The sequence below is a fragment of the Heliconius melpomene genome, chromosome 19 (genome assembly GCF_056956725.1).
Source record: "Heliconius melpomene rosina isolate 202511_hmr_F chromosome 19, ASM5695672v1, whole genome shotgun sequence".
In the NCBI taxonomy this organism is placed as follows: domain Eukaryota; kingdom Metazoa; phylum Arthropoda; class Insecta; order Lepidoptera; family Nymphalidae; genus Heliconius; species Heliconius melpomene.
In genome coordinates, this window is record NC_140407.1 from 1766233 (window position 1) to 1788393 (window position 22161).

General features: G+C 32.8%; 2 protein-coding genes across 2 annotated transcripts; both read right to left on the bottom strand.

Moving 5' to 3' along the window:
- Window positions 1–805: 805 nt before the first annotated feature.
- LOC146528263 (myrosinase 1-like) lies at window positions 806–6079 on the bottom strand. The gene is made up of 5 exons (XM_085202788.1): window positions 5994–6079; window positions 2932–3056; window positions 1961–2631; window positions 1479–1787; window positions 806–1057 (listed from the first exon to the last, which is right to left on the bottom strand). The coding sequence occupies exons 1-5, from the start codon at window positions 6077–6079 to the stop codon at window positions 806–808; spliced, it is 1443 nt and encodes a 480-aa protein (XP_085058914.1).
- LOC146528264 (uncharacterized) lies at window positions 2932–21752 on the bottom strand. Its single transcript, XM_085202789.1, has 21 exons — window positions 21334–21752; window positions 19230–19380; window positions 16046–16205; window positions 15018–15275; window positions 14360–14570; window positions 13858–14011; window positions 12848–13013; window positions 12325–12492; window positions 11638–11781; window positions 11213–11312; window positions 10549–10650; window positions 10150–10272; window positions 9781–9844; window positions 9482–9676; window positions 8270–9016; window positions 8062–8174; window positions 7879–7982; window positions 7653–7692; window positions 7483–7577; window positions 5498–7306; window positions 2932–3056 (listed from the first exon to the last, which is right to left on the bottom strand). Exons 1-20 carry the CDS (start codon window positions 21750–21752, stop codon window positions 6996–6998), a joined length of 3825 nt encoding a protein of 1274 aa, XP_085058915.1. The 3' UTR covers window positions 2932–3056; window positions 5498–6995.
- Window positions 21753–22161: the final 409 nt, after the last annotated feature.

Genomic DNA, 22161 nt, shown 5'->3' on the forward strand with positions numbered 1-22161 from the left:
AGGTCTGGACAAAGTAGGTATATTAATTTATAAAAATATTGATTAACGTTTATATTTCCAAACATAAACAGATGTTTTGGTAGAGTCTAAGAAACGCGTATTTACGAGTAAATCCATATAGGTATATTGTATGAGAATTATTTTTGCATGTGAATAAATTAACGAACTGTAAAATATCTTAACATCAACAATTTTTTTATATAAGACAATTTAAATAAAAATGTCTACTAACAATAATTTGTTTTCAAATTTTATTCAAAACCATTTTCAATATTTATAGGTTCAATTTGTTTTCATTTTTCTCGATATCTTCGTAAAATTCTTTGGCCTCATAATTCATGTCCAAACGTTTAGACTTAATGATCTGTTTGTAAACGTACGCCGACTTCCTCGGAGTTCTGGGACGGTCGGGATTTGTAAAATCTACTTCGTACAGACCGAATCTCTCACTGTAAAATAAAAATGTAATTAATATTTCATATTTAATTGATAATATATCCAAAATTGGCGTAAGTCGGTTATAATAAATGCCTCTAGGCGCTAAGGGACACAGCAGGGTAGGTAGAGGGAACCCAGTGTTAAGACACTCCGTTCCCCACTTTCTGCTAAATTCTAAAGGCATTGCGTATTGAGTTCTGCCGAACTCAACGCCGCGCTTTGCCGCGACACAAGAGCGAAGAAATCGAAATATAAACGTAAATAAATATTCCACTTCGTCGAATGGGAATCGAACCCACAACCCTCGCATTACAGTCACACCCTCGTGCCTCTGCGCCACTACGACGTCAATAATAATTATTTAAGCTTAAAATAATAACCTATATCCTCTAAGCCATTCAAAGTTATCCATAAGGCTCCAGGCAGTATAACCCTTTATATTGCAACCTTCATTTACAGCATCTAATAAAGCATTCAGATAGTTTCTCAGATATCGTATTCTGTCATCATCTTCGAGACCTCCGGCGGTGGACCAGCCGTTCTCAGTCACATATAATGGTGGATTGTCGTAAAGCTCATTAATTTTTAGCAGAAGTTTGTGAAAGCCCCAGGGTACTTCCTGTGTTATATAGAAATAAATATATTAAATAATTACAAGGCTAGTAAACAAGTTATTTGTTGTTGAACATATATTTTCAATATTGGAGACTTGTATCATATTTAAATTAAAAAAAAGGTAACAATATGTGTTTAATCGTGGAAATTATTACTTTTTTTGTCACATAACTCAATAAGATTTATCTTGCAAGATCGGAAAAATTCTTGCTTGAAGATTATTGATGAAGATTCTCAAAATATATATCCTTGAGGGTTATTGATTCGAAACATATTTAAATTATATTAACTTCTCCATTCCGTCGCGTTGAGTTCTTGCACTCAAAGAGTGGGCGGTGTGTGGTGAGCAGCATATTTTAACACTAAACTTGCCATGTCTATCTTACTATATACAGTAAGCTTTAAAAATATGTTTACTTAATTACCTGTAACCAAGAGGACTCAGCCTGAGGCCAAGCATCATCTTTGACAAGAATAGTACCCATATCATCTCTATACGATGGTACCGCAAACATTCCTTCAATAGACTCGTCTCTGTAAGCTAGTTTCGTTGTATAAGAGTTGAGCCCGAAAAAATCTGAACTACCTCTTATAAAATCTATTTCAGAAGGAGAAAGCTCTGGTAATCTCGATCTGGGAAAACCTTGTTCGAGACTTTTAGCGGCGATATTGTTTTTAAGCTCTTTTGGAAAGTCGCCTTCTTTAGAAAATATAGGATGCGCATACTGACCCCACTGAAATAAATAATTTTTTTAAATAAATATCATTCTGTTAAAATTTAAATCATATTTGGTATATATTAGATGAAGTTTTCATAAATATTTAATTTAGGTAATGATTATAATATTACGAATAACAACTTTATACCCCAATCGCACAGCGTAAAATGTATTATAAATATTCTCACATCAAATTGTATAGCATTAATGGCAGCCTGTTGATCTTCAACCGAATCAGATTTTGGCTCGGACCAAGAACAACTTATTGATATGCCAATCCAGCCACGCTGCTTCTTTCTGTACTGCTCTTCATATAAATGATAAGCTTTAGCATGAGCCAATAAAAGATTCTTAGCACACAGATATTCACCGATTCCCGTCATGTTTAGTAATGGAGCTTTTTGATCAGAGCCATAACCTTCAAAGCAAACTTGTTTCGGTTCATTCATAGTGATCCAATATTTAACTCTATCCCCAAAATTGTGGAATAACACTTTTGCATAATCTGCGAACCAGTCAATAATAGCGGGGTTCGCCCAGCCTCCCAATTTTTGCAGCTCTTCTGGCAAGTCCCAATGGTACATGGTAAGGAAAGGCTGGACGCCTTTTTTGAGCATTTGATTTATTAAATTATTGTAATAATCTATGCCAGCTTGATTAATATTATTGGGTAAACCTTTGGGCATTATTCTAGACCAGGCTACGGAAAATCGATAATAGTCCAAGCCAAGTTCTTTCATCATCTCCACATCACGCTTGTATTGATGATAGGAGTCAGCGGCGACGTCTCCAGAGCTCGAATCGTATATGGGTGATGGTTCTATATGAGTTGCGACATCCCAAATTGACGGACCCTTGCCTGAAAGAATTTAGTTTTAAAAAAAGTTGCCTTAAGACAATTATATAAGAGCTAACTAGAGGTTGTTATGGGGCAGTGAGATTAGTTTATGAGTTTGGACATTCAAACTTTTTTTCATATTTTTTCTCTTACGACAAAGAGCAGAATTGAATTGTAACAGCATAACGTAATTTGGTTCTGTCGACTCTGATATGTATACACTTGTCAAGCGTGAACATTTCACTAATAAAAGAACAAAAATTAAAGCTATTTACTTAATATACAATATTATCTACCTATAAAAGGAATAGAATAACTTACCATCCTCATCCCAGCCACCTTCAATTTGGTAAGCTGCCGTGGAAGCCCCAAACTGGAAGCCTTTGGGAAATTTTCTTCCGGAACTTTCAGTGCATGCATCTCTGCACGCTAACGCCAATATCACACTGAAATTATAATATTTCGATTAAATACACTTAATATCACAATATAAGCTGAAAAGATTTTTCCAATCAGGGGGTATAAGTAATGAAGATACTGTTAGAGACATCAAGTCCACTCGTGGCGCAGGGGCGGTCACTGTAAAAGCAACTGGTTGTGAGGTCGAACCCAACTCGAGGAAATGAAATACTTATTTAATTAATATTTCCATTTCTTAGCTCTGGTGTCGAGGCAAACAATGCTTCCATAATTCGGCGGAAAGAAGGGACGGAGTGTCTTAACACTAAGTTCTCCCTGCCTACTTTGCTGTGTGCGGAATACAGCGTGAAGCTGATTTTTTATTTTTTTCCTAAATACATTTAACTATAAGTTAAAGTTCCTTAAGCTGACCACTGTCACCGGTGTACTGTAACTGATCCGGCACATGTGTGACATTACAATGTCACTATTAGTTATTAAGTACTAACACTATATATTAAGTTTTATTGTATTATTACTAACATATATGGATCGTGTGTTGTCCGAACAATAAACATTTTTTTTTTTATTTTTTTTTTTATTTTTTTTTTTACTGTCACCGCGTTCTAATTTTCATGCTGAAAGGAATGACTGTATTCGTCTACCGGGACAAAATTAAAATGTTGCCAATAATAAACATTAAATACATATTTAAGTTAACAAATAATATAATAAAATAGTATAACGCTTTACTTATACTTTTTACTTGATTTTTTACATTCAATCGAACTATCTATTCTCATAAAAACACTCCACGTGGTTTTACTTTACTATCGTATTAAAAAGCTTTAAGACGCTGATTTTTTTATATTTTTTATCACGTGCAAGATGCTACTTACTGGTCTTGCAAAGATTACGTTTATGCCATATAACGCCCGATGTTAATAATCAATCCTAATCCATAAATTGCAACCATAGATTGAAATAGACAGAGATGGAGGACGGCATGCAGGTTAGTGATTGGATAGACATGTCAAAAAATCCTAGATTGACGTTAACTGGAGATCGGAGATACATTATTAACATTGGGCGTATCATAATAATCTCGCTTATCTCGATTATGTCATTGATAACATACATCTACTTAATAGTGACAGCTACAAATCGATGGATATTGATTGCACACAAAAATGATATAATGTAGGCCGTCGTCAAGGACAGAAACGTATGACTGTGGGAAATCAAAGATCGATAATTTTCATTTCCTTCCTCTGGTACGGACTAACGGGAGCGGAATCGGAATCCAGGTGGATCGGAGTATTTTACCACTAGGGTTCCTTCTGCTGTTGTGTGCGGGTTACATTTTATTTACTAAATATGAATGTTATTTTGTAAATTTTAAATTTTTGCATTTATTCATTACATAAATCCTAATATACTCGTTATTATTAACCTTTCAATTTACTAAGAAAATATAAAAGCTATATATAAATAAAATGTCCTAATTTAGATTACCGCATTTTCCATAGTTCCTACACATTAACCGGCGACCATCTCTGGGCAATTACCTGTGGTTACCCAGAGATGCATCCCGGCTGATGCGTCACAGTAAAAGATTTGTATATTCTGTTAGGGGCCTCTACGTGTTGGACCTGTGTCCCCACGCAAGCCTTCCAAAGGACGGGGTTCTTTTGAACCCGTGATTTATGAAAGAGAAACATAATAATAATAATAATAATAATAATAATTCTTTATTGCTCAAATAGAAAATAAATAAAAATAATACAGTTCATTTAAAGATACACAAATGTGCAATAGCGGCCTTATCATTAAAAGCAATTTCTTACAGGCAACCATAAAAAATCAAGAAATTGATTTTTTTTAAAAATGCAGAAAGGTGTAAAAAGTATTGTTAAAGAAATAAAATAATATATAAAAAATATAAAAGAACCCAATAATTTTATTCTTAAACATACATAAATACGTATTCGTCCTGTCTAAAAGCTTTGTATTCGCCAAAGCTTTTGGACAGGACGAATACGTTTATATACTAGTTAGTTTGTATTAACTTTTCAGGATTTCAATCCTCCAATTCGTGGTACAAACTTCAAATTTCAACACAATACCAAAAGAAAGGCGATCACGGCTCAACGGAACAACATTTAACTGCATAAAGGTTTAGATTAAGGAGTCCGATATACACTCAGGTATTTAAAATTTATTTAAATATCTCCAATTCAGAAGGAACTTTTCCCCGAATGGAATATATTGACGCTGCATTTTCCACCTACCTTGCTATATGGGATAATCGTGAACCAAAAATAATGAAATATGAAAGTAATTATTGGTAGAGTTAAAAAACAACCGAAATATAATTATAATTATATTTTTATTAACTTATTACTTTCTAACAATAATTACATTCATATTTCTATTGGGTATTCTTCATTTCATTCACACATAGATAAAAATAAATAAGAAACGTTACCTGCATAAAAGAATGCGTATCATCATGCTGCCCGGTACCATCAGCACTAACACGAAAACATTCAGCCCACCTGTAGACTACCTGCTGAATCAGCATCCGAGATAAACCAGATAAAAATATAAGACAAATTAAACTCTTGTCAATGAAAATAACATATCATTTTAATTCTGAAAAAGTGTACAGTCATAGTAGATATATGTAAATACGAATTTATAGACAAAATATTAAATAAAAAAATTATAATATTAAAATAATAAAACATATTTTCAAATAAGATCTATATTATACCTACATTAAATGTTAAACAAAATCAGGGGCAATAATATCAAACAAACAAGCTGTACAAAACAGAAAGATAAAATTATATCTATTTTAAGTCTTTATATGTTTTCAATCATCTCTTATTTTCTATATTTCCCCCGTATGTTTACACCTGAAAAAAAAGTTATGCTAGTTATTCGTTCTTTACGTGACCTTCCTCCAGTATCATTGATACCGTGGATCTGTGTTTTCGAAGGCCAGTCGAGGTATCCTCCTGCCTCTCTTACCGTTCACACTATCTCCATAAATATTTATTGCCATTCTTTCATCTTCTATTCTCTCGTTATTGCAAATTCGATCAGTTAAACTAACTTCGCATGTCCTACGAAAAGAATATATCTCCACAGCAAACGTCTTTCTTTTATTTTTCTATTTATTTATTTTATTATCATTATAATGGTAGTAAAGTCATAACGTAAAATATTTGGACAAGAAAATTGAGACACAATGTAGGTACCTACATATATATCGAATTATATATTATGTAATATATCTGGATCTATTTAAGAAAATTGAATATAAGAAATCGGCTTTTTTAGAAAAAAAAAACTGTTAGGTACTAAGAAATATGTGATACACATATAATAAGGTTTAGAAATTTGTAGTTACACATTTAAAGTGCATCTATCAAGAAGTACCACAAAAATATATTTATTGCCCAGACAAAGTCAGGGCGCGGGGCCTTATTAAAATACACAGCGTGATCCCCTAAGTTACGTTTCAGTCTTTGACTATTTGGGTTTTTTTGGTCAAATCGTTATTTACAACATATAACTAAATGATAAATCAATGATAATATTATTATATCACCATCTGTGACGTATTAATATATTTAAAGTTAAAGCTTAAGTCTTAAGGGCATTCGAGAGATCACGCTGACTTGCAAATGGAAAGTCCATCCACCTTAATAAACAAAATATCCACCGTCCACCTTAATACACCTAACAATTTTTAACACGTTACAAAATAAATAAAATAAATCACGCTGTATCCCGCACTCAGCAGGTTAACGTCGCGCCTTTGCCTTTAAACCAGAGCGAAGAAACGAAACGTTCAATAATGCATTTCTCCGAGTGGCAATAGAGTCCACAACGTGTGAAAGTAAAAAAAAAAACAAAATTTTTATATTACATACAGTCTATGTACCTATCAGAAACTGTCTTCCATTTAATTTTCTTTAATAAATTTCTCTATTTTTTCTCTCGTCTCCTTTGGAATAATTCCTTATAACTTTCCTTTCTTCTAATGGACTCCACCAATCATTGGTTGAAGTACTAACATCACATAATTTACTTCTATCAGGGACTATATCTTTATTTGTATCTTTTTTATTGTTTGTGTCAAAATTTTTGTATTTAGCTTTCCTTTTAATATATTCTACAATGCACCAGCTGCAAACTGTTGTATTTGTTTTCGAATCAGTTAATGAAAATTTACTGGATGATAATTTTTCAGAAGATGTTTCAAAGTTAACTTTTTGATCAAATTCTGAAAATAATACACAAATACGATATCGTAGCGCAGTAAAGCAGTAAAAAGTCCTAGATTTCCGGCCAAATTTTTTGTTACTAAAATTTCTGGGATGGGGTGACACGACTATTCTATCTACATATTTTTAATCGTATAGGTATCTACATATTTCTAAAATCACTAGCCATGTATACCTTTGAATTGTTTAAATAACGGATTTACATGCATATCATCTTTTTCATTTGTATCGTAGCTGAGATCCAGACATCCTCCAATACATTGACACGAACTAACAAAAGTCAAATTTTCAATATTTATATTTTTAGACGTTAACAATTCATCCAAAGTTTTTAATATAGCTTACCGCGACTTCTGTAGTGGGAGAGCCATGGCACTTTTGTCCGCTGTAATATAAATCAAAATCATCTAGTATTTCCAATCAATTTTCAATGAAGTTAAATAAAGTAGCCGCACACAGAGGTGTCAATTTTAGTTTTAGCATTAAAATATATATGTCATAAATTCACATTTAAAATTTAATAATTATATCAATGACAAAAAATATTATCAAACCATTTTGATAATCGTACCTGTTTTTTTCTGTTTTCTATTTTTTCTATCATATCTTCTAATAGATAAAACTGATGTGAGCCAAATACAAATTTCCTTCATAAAAGGCAACGGTGTCCTTACGCTGTTAACGAAATATAAAATTACACTTTCGAATAAGAATGTAATCAAAAGAAAATAAAAAAATCTTTAAAAACACTCACGTTTTGTTTTCAATTTTCCTAAATGTTCTATAAGATTGTTCTTTTGAAATATTATCGGAATTAAATCGGAATTTATTGTTTCTATCATAAAATGAATCTATATTCACATTACTCTGAAAAAAAAGTTGCATTATCATAGACCCATAGATTTTCTCGATTGGACTTATGAGAGTGGTTTTTAATAACCATTTAAATTACAATAACACACCTTGTATTCAATTTCATGACTCCCAGATCGTAATTTTGGTAGCTTTTTGGCGTTTTTGTATTGTTTAATAAAATTTTCTTCTGTACATAAATATGTCTTATTATATCTCATTTTCCTACGCTTAAGATTTACTTTATTTGGAACATTTCGACAATAATACAACTTATAAAACTTTCTAATTTTATTAATTTTATATCCCTTAAATTTCCTGTATTTGGCATGTGTAAGTCTTTTTCTAATATATTTTCTTTTATTACTATTATTATCATTATCGATATTATTAGAATTTGTACTAATAGGGCATTTGTTTATTGGTTTGAATTGTTTATACGATCTCTCAGGATTTTTTGCGAAAATTAATTTAATTTGAGATCGTGTTCTCATACGTTTCTTCCCGTGCACAGTAGAAACTTTTATATATTTCTTTCTTAATATTTTGGAATACCTTTCTAAAGGTAACATTCGTTTATATAATAATTTAAATAACCCTCTAAGCGCTAGATTATGTGCCATTCTTTTCTGATGCTTCATTTTAACTTTTTTGCGCACTAAAAAAATCTCTAGGTTTAATACTTTACTACGTGTTTCTTCTTTATCATTAGTCAATTCTGTGTTATTATTAAAATGTGTATCTATTTTCGGTGATTTACTATCATTTGATAATTCACATTGTACATTATACACATTTTTCCGTATATTTTTCTGTAGTTCTTTGAAGCTATATTTATCTCTGTGCTTGGTGTCGCCCTTAAAAATATAAAGAATATACATACTTTTCTAGTTGTTCTATAAAAGATTCAGAACAGTTTCTGAGTGTAAATGTGAAGGTTGCAGGTTCAATTCGACTCAGAGTATTGATTTGCATTCCCTGCAATGGTAAGTATCTTTGATCATATTGCAATTTGAGATGCTTAAATGAACTGATCGAAGAAATGAATGACTTTCAGCAAAGAAATGCATTGCGTCGGTTATGAATTTTGAAATTTTATGAAGTTCCTTAGTTAGTTTAGTTATTGCGGAAGTTAGGAAATATTTCAAAAATAAAATAAAGTTATTGCACCTTCTTGCTCAGGATCTGAATTTAACTCTAAAGTGATCTTGTTAAAAAAAAGAAGAATAATCATTCTAAGAGCCTTGTAATGATTACCCATAAATTACAATATATGGGTTAGGGCGTTTTTATTCAAATAATACGATAGATATAATACTTACATCGATATCTCTAATAGAACCATAAGATAAATTCATAAGTGGTCGATTACAATTTCCGTCTGAGTCATGATGATTTAATAAAGATTGACGTGACGATTCACGTCTTTCACCACTGTCATTTGAATGAGATGAACCTTGGTGTTTATTATCTTTTCTTACGTTTTTCTTATTAATGAGGCTTTCTTTTTCGCTTTCCTGGAATTAATTATATAGTGGTGGGTACTTGCTAACATTTATATGTTAGAAACATAATAAAATTTCATTAAGACTTCTTCTTCTTCTATTTTATTAATGCTTACCTTCATATTAAATCTGTCATGTTTATTATCTTCTTCGTCATCAGTGCCACTATCGGATGAGCCTCTAAAACAATTATTATATTTTTTAACAAAAAAAATCGGCTTCCACCGGATCCCATAGTCAGAACCCAAGCAAACTCTTATCAACCGACTCTTGAAATTTACCTTTTCCAATAAAACAAAATCATCGAAATCTTAATTATTCGTCCAATTGTGGCACACATAGATACTTAATTCAAATTAAGGACTTATGTGATTTTCTCATAGATAACATTGTCAGAAATGGACCAAATTAAAATAGAAAGCACACGGAAAGCAAGCAAAAAAAAAAAAGAAAAACAATAGTAAGATGTAGAGCTTTTATCATACTTTTCCAAGCTGACGTCACTAACGTCTCCATACTCAGCTGGTGACAGGCATATCGTACACAAGCGGCCAATATCTGTGAAGCAACGCACGCAGTACACACCCGCACAATTAAGTGTTTCACAACTGGAAAAAATAAAATATATTAAAAAAAAACAAAAGTGGATACTAGTCTTGGCACAGCGGCACTAAAGTGTGACTGTAAAGGCGACAGGCTGTGGGTTCGAATCCCACTCTCGGAGAAATGAAATATTTAATATTTTCATTTCGTTCGTTCGTTTTCGTATAGAAGCTAAACTTGGCGTTGAATTTGTCTAAAAAATATGGGAATGCGCAATGCAGCATGGAGATAAAAAAAAATAATTTAGACGTTTTGTAAAAAAAATATAAAGGCGTTATAACCTTGTCAGCTTAGTGTCGGTATCAGTTAACTCTTCCAAAGTGTTACATAATAAGCATTGCTTCGTTTTAGTGCTACCAAAAACACGCTTAAAGCACGAGCATCTATAAAAATATATATAGTTTTTTTTAAAAGTTAATTAAAAGCATCTGTGGTAAAATTAAGGTTCTAAAATTTTACTACGCAGTTAGTCAATCTGTCGGTTAATTAGATATTTATAAACCTAATAAATGTCGTCATTATTGTTTTAATATAATTTAGGTATAGGCTGCGAATTCATCCGCTTCATTTTTCATTTAGGCAGCAAAAATGTACTCTGATGAGTAACTTTGTTTTGCATTTTCTTTTAATAATTTAGCTATATGTAACTAATAGTTTATTTAGAAAGTGTAGCACATAAAGCGCTTCGCTAGACAAAACTGAATAAATAAAAATATAATATGAAAATTGGTTTAAGAAAATATTACAAATTTTAAATTCTTGGAAATTGAACCAAAAATATTTGTTTTCTTCTATCAAGTCCTCTTTATAGCGAAGTTCATTATTACCATCGTTAAACATTAATATTGTTCATTTTTCTAACATTTTTTGTTGGTTTTAATTAAAAAAATTAAAACAATAATCAGAAAGGTAGATAGACTACTACATAATACAAATGGAACTAACGGCACAACAGAATTCATCCAATATCGGAATGTGAGGTGCTCTTGATCTGAATACTTGTGTTCGCGGTGAAGCTTCCGACGAGCTAGTTTCATGAAGCTGCCTGGAAAATGGAAGCATCGACTCGATTGTATCTCTTCACGTTGTTGCTTATACTTATAAAGCATAAATAAAGAAAAGATAAGAGAAAGAGACAAACGTGGCACAGGGCCACAGGTAGTGGGTTCGATGCTCACTCGAGGAAATATTTGAATTGTTTCGTTGAGTTCCGCCACTCAACACGCCATGCCTATAGTGTTCAGCGGAAAGTGAGGAACGGAAGTCTCTAAATCGGAATGGAGTGTACCTATTAAAATTAGGTTCCCAGGTTCCGTTTACATACAGCGTGAAGCCAAGAAAGGGATTATAGGATACATCACATATCATACCTCTAGTCCTCAATATATGATTAAAAAGCCACAAAGCTCTTGCTTTAGCTCTATCCGGTTGATAATGTCCCATAATAACATGCCGTAGCCGGAGACCGTACGGCTCGAATAAGGCGAAAAACCATAATAGTATTATTAATATACCTAAAGAGGAAAAGAGAAAAATGCTATATTTTTTAATATATTTTGTTACTAAGATTCCGTTGTCTGTCTGTACGTCGTCGCTAATAAAACCTATAATAGCAACTGTCATAACCAAGCTTAGCATTTATTATGACTTCAAGGACAACCATAAAGGTACCTTAATCGATATACATATTATTTCAATATTGGCTCGCAGAAAAGCTTTTCACGTGTAGAACATGTATATATCCTCAACTATAATGATTATTGTAGTTGAGGGGTTTGTTTCGTTTAAAAATTCTAATCAATGAAAACGATGAAAAATGAAAAATTCTCTCTTAAAGAAAAGATTAGAAAGAAGGAGGAGAAAGGAAAAAGAGGGCCAAAAAGGAACAACAAAGAAGGTTATAGGAATATAGGTCAGTCGTGGTGAGGGCTCTGACCTGGCCTGGCCTGTTATTGTGTATCCGATTCCCATTCGAGGAACTTTACTTTGAGTTTATTAATTTCTTATTGTTTTTTATTTGCTGGTGATTGAAATAAATAAATTATAAAACATATTACCTATATGCATATATCGTTGTAAATCAGGAGGATGAGGTTTGGGCAGGCAAGATGTAGGCGATGGTGTATTAGGCAGCAACGGTAATATTATAGATTCTATTAAAGATCTGATAAAATCAGCAACCATGCCAGAACCAGTCACTTGTATACCGATATTTGAGCGATCAGCTGGAATTTATTTATTGTTTATTTATTTAGGAATTATAATTTAGTTACAAATTAACCAAATCATATTGTATTGTATGGAAAAAATGATTAATTACAAAATATAATTAAAAAAAAAAAAATGTGAACAACATACCATTAATAAAAATCGGTTCACTGACTTGACAGTTACAAAGGACGAAAGAAACGGACATACATACAAACACATGTGTTAAATATATAACCTTTCTTTTGGGCTTCGACGCAATTGGATAAAAACGCATTTAATTCAAAAATAACAATCTCTATTATATCTCAAAATTGTAGGTATTTAGTAAGAGTCAATTACAATGTTAGAAAGCAAAAGAAAATTACTTACATTTTGTTGTTTTCATGTTCCCTTGGTACCTTATCGTTATCAACACCCAGTATAGACTATAATCGGCCACCATGTGAATTAAAAGTTTGAAAGTGGTTATAGCCATGAACACCATGGATCGCGTGAGGTAAACCTTCTCAGACGCCACCAAATTGAACGAAGTGGTCTAAAATTACCATAAATACACACATATACGCTGCAGTTTAAACAGAGGGAACCTTTAAACCTAGTTTTAAGACACTCCGTTCCCATTATGACATTTCCGTTTACCCACTTTCCGCCGAATTTTGGAGGCATTGCGTGATAAGTGGCGGAACTAAACGTCGCGCTTCGTATCTATTATACATGGTGTGACGTTGAGTTCCGCCAATAAGCTAACAATATTTCTGAAATGGATAGAGACTGGACAATGAAGGGATATGTTACAAATTACAATACAGTGAAGACAAATGAAAGTTTTTGTTTCACCTGAAAAGTCAGTATTATAAATAAAAATCGACTTCTAGTGATATCTCACTATCGAATCTCGAATCTACAATCATAATGTGAAATACCAACTACTATGCCATAAAGTTCTTCGACATTTCTATTTCCAAGGAACGAAATCGTAAACAGCATAAATGAATGTATCGAATTTCATTGTCGAAAGCTTCCAGTGGAGCTTCTAACTTTCTGAATGGAAGGTAAAGTTGAGCTTTTAGAAGTTCTAAATTTAAGCTTTTTGCCCCTCGCTCGCTATTTCGATATTCTATATGCAATGTGTTACACAATGGCTCGGACTTCATAGGGCAGTATGCTAAGCGGTCTGTTATTATTTTAATTGGTTCATTTGTATAATTTTTTTAGATGTTAAAAAAAAATTGTTAAGCCATGATGAAATGTATAAATATATATAAAATAAAAAGCTACTACCATAATAGCTTCACGCTGTATCCCGCACACAGCAGGGTAGGAAGAGGGAACCTAGTGTTTACATAGACGACTGCTATAAAAAAAACAAAGTAACTAACACAAATATATTTGGCTTGTTCCCGTTTATTCAATGGTAGCACTGTCTCCCGTCTTTCCCTATACCTCTTGAAATCTAACTCTCGCAGTTCCTTGGTCACGTAGCGGTTGTCGAAACGGGACCTTGTTTCGAACATATGCTGATAATATTTCGCTCTAAAATTAATAAATATCTACTAAATATTCTCATATTTTTTAAAACTTTTTTGAAGTGAATGATTTTTTTTAAATATATAATTTTATATTTTCTTTAGTCTTTACGCAATATTAAATATTTCATTTCCACCGAGTGGGAATCGAGCTCACAACCGTCGTGTTTACAACCTCACACTTGTGCCCTTGTGCACTACGACGGCAACCCCTAAACTCACTAAAACTTATCATCTTATAATAGTAGTTATTTTCGTTGTTTTCTAATACTCTGCTTATTTTCTGTTATATATTCTTCCTTTAATAAGTGGCGAATTCGAATAGCCAACCAACGATGACATCATAATCTCTTACCTAAAAATAATAAGCAACAAAAACAAGCTGGTGACGCAGGAGCTCCAGGACAACCACGTCAGCAGGGGATCAGCCTTCTTCCGTATGTCCGTCACCAGGCCGGCGGCTATCGGACTTGCGTAAGAGTCATTGTTGCTGAATATATGAGTGTGGTGAATATCGATTTCAATGTTTAATGTTTTTTTAATACGAGAGATGAAATTGCGAAGTTCTGAAAGATATATAAAATATTTATGAAAATCACGTGAGGTTTTTACTTAAATTGTAAATTAACTTTTAATTGTTTCGCCCCCTTGGTGAAATGGTAATAATTAAGAGTTCCACCACGGAACATGCAATGCCTTTAGAATTCGGTGGATAATGGGAAACGGAAGGGGTTTAATGGGAACGGTGAGTCTTAAACACTAGTTTCCTTGCGCCTATCTTGCTATGTATGGGATAAAATTTAAACTGAAAACTAATTATATTATTTGAATCGCACTTAATCTTCACAAAACACAACTTGATAACAAATGAGGTAAATTTTGATGTTCGTACATTAGAATTCACTATAAAACTTTTATAAATGAGGCTTCTTTTCTGTACCACTCACTTTTCTATAATAGTTATCTATTATATTAGACTATTCTACCTAGATAAAAAAATTAAAAAACCTTACTTCTCTTCAAAGTAGCAGAAAACGAAGCAGTCGCATAATCGGCGACAACACAAACTGTATCATATCCAACATGTCGACATACACTTTCGGCAACATGCGATTCGTTGAAGAGCCGAGGTATGTCTCCTAATCTTTGCCTACAATTTGAAACACCCTGTAAAATGGCTGACAGGCATCGATCGTGAGGTGTACCAAATTTCCTTTTACAAATTTCAGCTATTTCATTAAGCCAAGTGAAGGATGACTGGATGAAGTCTCCTGAAAGGAACGTTTTTGGTTTTTACGTGACTTTTATTATTTTTTATGTGATAGAGAGTATTGCTATAGTGACTCTTATTTCCGTCGTTCTTTAATTTATGATGAAACTAATGTGGTATATAAAGATTTTTCTAATTATAGGACCCGTAGTTGTAGGTACAGTATGGGTACTATATTAGTAAACAAAATTTTTTATTAAAGAAAAACGAAAATGTAGAGTAAAATTAATGATATACAAGCCGTATATCAAGGTTGCATTTATACATTATTTAGTCATGCAACGTCAATATTACTGGAACTTGCAAATAAAACTATTATGCAATTAATTGTTAATCGATATGCGACAACGAATATGCCGCTGTTCTACTAAAGTTGTACGCGGAAATATGAATGCTGAAAAGCTGAAGAAATATTTACCAAGTTGTTAATAGGAAAAGGGGGATTTTCTCACATTTTTTTTTAACAAAAAATCATTTTATTCTTAGGTAGTAATTAATTGGTGGCCACCGTCCGCAATTTTTTTTAAAAAAAACCTACGTATAACACATTTAGATTTTAGACATGATATACAGATAAGTATAAACTATCAATGAACTATTTACGAATAAATAAACACAAGACACATATCACCTTCACGCTGTATCCCACACACAAGTGGGTAGGCAGAGGGAACCTAGTGTCAAGACACTCGGTTCCCCACTTTCTGCCGAATTTTGGAGGCATTGCTTGTTGAGTAATAATAATTAATGAAATATAGATAAAATACAAACCGATATTGGTAACAATAACACTTATCCTCGATACAATTCTATTCATTTCGTAGGCAACCCGTTTGATCCTATCCATGATCAACTTTATGGGGCGTTTCATGGCGTTGAAAGGTTTTTTCACGCTATCGCTTATTTGTCGAACACTTATTTTTATTTGTTCCTGAGGAGAAATTTTCAATATAAAAACTAATTAAAGAATTTTTAAAGGTATGTTGTGATGCAGTGACACCAGTGTGCCACTGTAAGCGCAACAAGTTGTGGGCTCGATTCTCACTCGAGGAATGGATTCACACAGCATGAAGTTAAAAAAGTTGTAAATATAGTATAAGTTAGGAACTTATTACTTATAACAATTCCAACTAATTTTAATTACATCTGGTAATATAGTGGCTATGATTAAATGAAAAATATTTATAATCCTAACCAAGCAAAATTATAACCTTCAACCGAGATAAAGAGGACCGCTCCATCATTACCTATATATATATATATATATATATATATATATATATATATATATATATATATATATATATATATATATATATATATATATATATATATATATATATATATATATATAAATGGCATGCTTTCAAAAGTTTTTGCCTTCTATATCAAAATCATTTAATAAATTGTAGTTCTAATGCCTTTACTCCCTTTATATTTCTAGATGCTAGGTTTTTTTCATCAGCCTATCGCCGTCCACTGCTGAACGTAGGCCTCCCTCATTAAGCGCCAACCATCCCGGTCTTGGGTTTCTCGCATCCATCCGGTGCCAGCCACCTTCTTTAAATCGTCCGTCCATCGTGCTGCAGGGCGTCCTACACTACGCTTGCCTAAGCGCGGTCTCCACTCTAACACGTATCGGCTCCATCGACCGTCGGTACGTCTGGAGACATGGCCGGCCCAGTTCCACTTCAGCGTGCTGATTCTTCGTGCAATGTCAGTGACTTTGGTTCTCTGGCGAATCGCTTCATTGCGGATTCTATCTGCCAGAGAAACTCTGAGCATTGCGCGTTCCATCGCACGCTGAGCGACCTTGAACTGGTGTACCAGCCCTACGGTGAGTGTCCACGTTTCGATGCTAGGTTTGCAAATATTAAATTTAATATTATTTGGCAAAGTTTTGAGACGCTTACTTATTAAACTGTTAAACTTAGGTCTCAAACGCGCATAGACTTTTATATATGAAATATATATGAAAGAAAATTCTAAGTTGAGACTTGGTTTCGTTTCAGTTTTAATAATATCAAATTCAATAATTTTATAGTTCAATTGAGGTCATCGGAAACTGATGAATAGCGTTTGAGGTTTTGGCATGTGTTCGGTCTAATATTTTTATAGACGGAACAAGGCAAAGCGTACGGGTCACCTGATGGTAAGACCAGAGGAGCTACAGGCGCGTTGCCGGCCTTTAATGTGGAGATAGACGCGGTTTTTTGAAGGTCGCATCGACCTGAAAACACTGCTGCAGGCAGTTATTTCATTCCGAAGTTGGGTGGCGCGTGGAAGGAAGATCCTAGGAACGATCTGCACTCGAGGAAATTACCTATTGTCGCATCCCCCCTTTGGCAAAAAATTCTGACTAAAATTTGACAAATTTTATACTATATTTAATCCTTACTAATTATTATATTTTTTTCGCTAATCTAAATAGTACTTACATTACTTACAAGTAAACCTTACAAATTTTTAATAAATATACATAAGAACTGTGACTCCATCAGGCTTAATACTTTCCTTGAATTGTAAAATAACTTTTGTTCTAACCAGTGGTTAAAAGCACGAACGTTACAAAAACAATGACAAATATACTGTTAATAATTGTAGATAAGATCAAAATATTGTAGTGTAAGGATTGTTTTAATTTTTCTTAAAAGAAAATAATTGAGTACTTAGTTCTAGAAGGAGAAGCCATCATGTCGCCAGTATAAAATAAAATAATTTAAACTTTAAACAAAAGCTAACTATGAGCTTAACTCACTGTGTTTATATAACAGGTTCGAGTAACTTTATACGTGTTGACAGTTTCTACTAAAAGCTTAGGTAAAACAAAACAGGTCACCTAGATAGACCGAGAGGTATTATTATTAGAACTATATTATAGGTAGATACAGGTTAATTTATTGTGCACTTTGGATCTATATGGCTAATATTTTTTATATGTCTACTAACATAATGCCGTAGTGGCGCAGTAGCAGAGCATTAAACGTTATAGTTGTGGGTTCGATTCCCTCAGGGGAATGAGTTATTTTATAAGTTCCTTTTATTGTTCTGGTAACAAGACGAACCGAGGTCTTGAGCTCCACAACTCAACTCGCAATGTCTCGAAAAGTTGGGAACGGATTATCTTAACACTAGGTTAATGCGGAATACAGAAATGAAAATATTTAAAATTTTATCTGTCTCCTGAAATGGATTCGAACCAAAAGTATATACCTAAGCGAATACTAACTCCATCAAGCCAGTCTTAACTGTACCACGATAGCCATTTTACATTCCTATATAGATTGTATGAATATAGATTATATATATAGATAGATAGAAAAGAATATCACAAAAAGCATTATAATATTCTTAACAATAAGTTTAAGCACAGAACAAACCAAAATCGTATATCTTGACAACTCTGTAAATAGATATCATACATTATTGTTTCAATTTTACAGAAAAAGACAAACAAAATAAACAATCTTTATAATAATCTTTAATTATACCTATATTAATATATAAAGACTATTTAAATATTCAAATAATAATAATTATACCTTTAGATGCACGTAGAGTCTAAGAAGTATAGTTTGTTTGCACTGTAGAGCTATCTTATGCTCATTTAAAATTTAATGGGATGAAAGAGACATTTTTACATTTAAAATGTAGAAGTAAAAAGTCTTGATAGTCGACGACGCGACGCCATCGCACGAAATGTAAACATATTTAAATTTTGTACTAATGTAAGGAACAAATTATTATATGCAGTAAAAATAGCGTTATACCTATTTTAATTACAATATTTTGCTTTTTTTATGAGATCTTGTTTTTACAAAAAAAAACTGTATTAATAAAATGTAATTACGTAGTGTCTTAACACTAGGTTTCCTCTACCTAAATCACTTTAGGATATAGCGTGAACATAAAAAACTGCTTTGAATGATAAGTATTTCAATTCAATTCTACTAACTTGACTACAAGCCATGGATTCTGTTAACACTTCAGAGTTCCTCAGCGTGTTAGTGGCGGGGCCGGTGAGGATCAGCACCAGAGCGTAGCACGTGAGGGTGTAGCGTCCGACGCGGGAAAACATTTGCGGTATAAGTAGAAACACTAGGCATCTGAAAATTAAAAGACATATTTATTTTGAAATTTTTAATGACTATCGTAGAATAGTTAAGAAAATCTATAGTTATTTGAACCCAGCGAGGATTTGAACCCACACCCCATGGAAAGCGCTTCAAGTTTCCAGAGTCTGTTTTGGACGGACGGACAAATTCTTATGTTGTATAAATACGTTTTTGTAAACAATTTTTCATTCTTATGCAGTTTAGAAACATATGGAAATAACTTACATATTTTAATGCAAAAAAAGTATATTTTATAAATTTTTCAAGTATTTACCATATATTTAATCATTTTTAACGGGTAATAAATAGTATAACATTATTAGAGTATAAAGTTGGTAAATTATTGAGTCATAAGAAATATGTCGCATAAAGTAAGGTATAACGTGCAAGCGCAATGCTCAATGCTCAATGCGTCCCGTTAATTTACTGCATTTGAGGTCAAGGTTCTGTTCCTGTTGTACTAAATTGTCGCTTAGTGCCGCGATCACGTTCACAGGATATTTTTTTAAGGTCTTTGTTTAAAAAAAATTGTCAAATGAAAGGTCTTATTGCTGCTGAAAAGTCTAGGACTGACTTACTAATGTAATAAAAATGAATATCGCTAAATAGACAAAGAGTGGAATAACATAGAACCACGTGCTTTACACCTACCATAAGAAAACGTTGAATAATATAAAAGAATAAGAATGTATACTCCTAGTATATTTTTACCTTATAACGTAAATTCAGATTTCTTCAAAACAAACGTTTTTACTACGTTCAAAAATTTAAACCTATTACCGACATAATACCTACATATACAAGACATCTCCGAACCACTACATAACGTTACTGATATAACCATTTTATCATAGCCTTAGGTATATTTTATTACACCCGTTGAGAACCTCTACCCTCCCTCTTTGATAGCGTCTGGGCGCATAACAATAAAATTGAACGACGATTTTACTTTTAAGTACCCAGCTTATATGAAAATCGTGAGAACGTTAAAGACGGTATATACATCGATTAAGTGTTTAATAAATAATTCTACAGCTTTTAATCGAGCTATTGTAGTCATCATAGAATTACTTCATGCTATGATATTTATTTTATATGTGTTGTATAATTCAAAATGATAATATTGTTAGATTTCAACAGTTGTTTTTCTCTTTTTTTCATTTGCTGTAGTTAGACGCCAGGGTAGACAGAGAGTACCGGGGAACCTAGTGTTGTGACACTCCGTTCTCATTGAGACACTTTCGTTTCCCACTTTATGGAACTCAGTGTCGCGTTTTGCCAGAGTGAAGAAATAAAAATATAAAATATTTCATCCCCCGAGTGGGTATCGAACCCACAACTGTCGCGTGTACAGTCGCACGCTTGTACCCCTGAGCCACGCCGATATCAAATTTATCTTTATTTGAATTCTAAATTTTGGGCGATTTAATTGTCATTGCGTGCTTAATAGCAAAACTAGGAACTGGGAAGACACAAAAAGAGATACAAACATTCGGAATCGAATGAATGACAATCAAAACGATCAGGCCGTTCTTAGAAATGAGCAAACGACGGCAACATCACCTATATACTCGTACATACATCGGAATCGAATGAATGACAATCAAAACGATCAGGCCGTTCTTAGAAATGAGCAAACGACGGCAACATCACCTATATACTCGTACATACATACATAAGTGTAGTACAACATTTTATATTTTTTAATTATACCTACTATTTCTTTAATCTACTAGTTTAAGTCGCCAAGTTAAGAACTACTTTTAGATTACAAATGGCATTTTACAATCCATTAAACGACGTTTTTAAGTAGCTTAATAGATTTTTTAATTTACCAACTTTTAACCATTTACTGAGCTGAAAACAACACAATATCCCAAGAAATAATCTTAACACGTTTTAAAGGACCCAATTATACCAATGATTTAATAAGAACGAAATTACCTGATTCTCCAACTGAACGCGAGCCCCAGCGTGAGTAACACGCCAATAATAGAACTCATGACCGTTGCATGTAAGTACGATATCGACAATTGGTACACAAAGAATATAAAGCAGAGGTATGTGAGCGCGATGCCGCCGACGAAACCAATTGCGCTTTTTATAAATAAACTTGGAAAGGCATGTTCTGATTTCAGATAAAAATATAGATTAGAAACCGACGAGCCATCGGGAAAAAGTTTTCTTAAACGACCTTTAAAACGTCTTTTAGTGTTGTGCCCGTAAAAACGCCATTTTTCCATCATTGTTTTCCTTGGTATTTCCGTTTTAGATGTCAGTATGGAATTAATTTTTTCATTTTCATATTCCTGTCTGCATTGTTCTATTATTCTCGCTTTCCAAATTGAACTAAAGTACGCCATTCTTATAATAAAAACTATTATGGTAGCATAAAAGCACTTGGGTCGTGTAAATGTTAACGATCGTGGAAGCAAATTTTCCAAGAAAATATGCAGACATTTTCTATTTTGTTATTCATTTCGCGTGTGAGCCTTTCAAGTTATTAATTGTATGTTGGCTGTACTAATCTTTACGGCTTATTTTTTTAAGAGGTTGTTTATAGCCAGTTATTTATTTTTACATATTGAAATATTTCTAGATCTAGTATTTATTTCATTTATCTATTAAAATATCTTTGCGTTAGTTAATGCGAAACATTAATAAATGTATTTAAAAATTTACTTAATGACAAAATCATTTTTATTTAGTCTTAGTAGAAAAAAGAAACATATACAAGCAACAAGCATATACAATAGAATCGAGTTATCTACT

Coding starts and splice junctions, on each gene's coding strand:
- LOC146528264 (XM_085202789.1), bottom strand. CDS start 21,752: ATGGCGTACTTTAGTTCAATTTGGAAAGCGAGAATAATAGAACAATGC. Junction 9,845..10,149: donor AGTGACGTCAGCTTGGAAAA/GTATGATAAAAG, acceptor TAATTGTTTTAG/AGGCTCATCCGATAGTGGCA. Junction 9,017..9,481: donor GTTCTATTAGAGATATCGAT/GTAAGTATTATA, acceptor TATATTTTTAAG/GGCGACACCAAGCACAGAGA.
- LOC146528263 (XM_085202788.1), bottom strand. CDS start 6,079: ATGGCAATAAATATTTATGGAGATAGTGTGAACGGTAAGAGAGGCAGG. Junction 2,632..2,931: donor AGGTGGCTGGGATGAGGATG/GTAAGTTATTCT, acceptor AAATTCTTTCAG/GCAAGGGTCCGTCAATTTGG. Junction 1,788..1,960: donor TTAATGCTATACAATTTGAT/GTGAGAATATTT, acceptor TATTTATTTCAG/TGGGGTCAGTATGCGCATCC.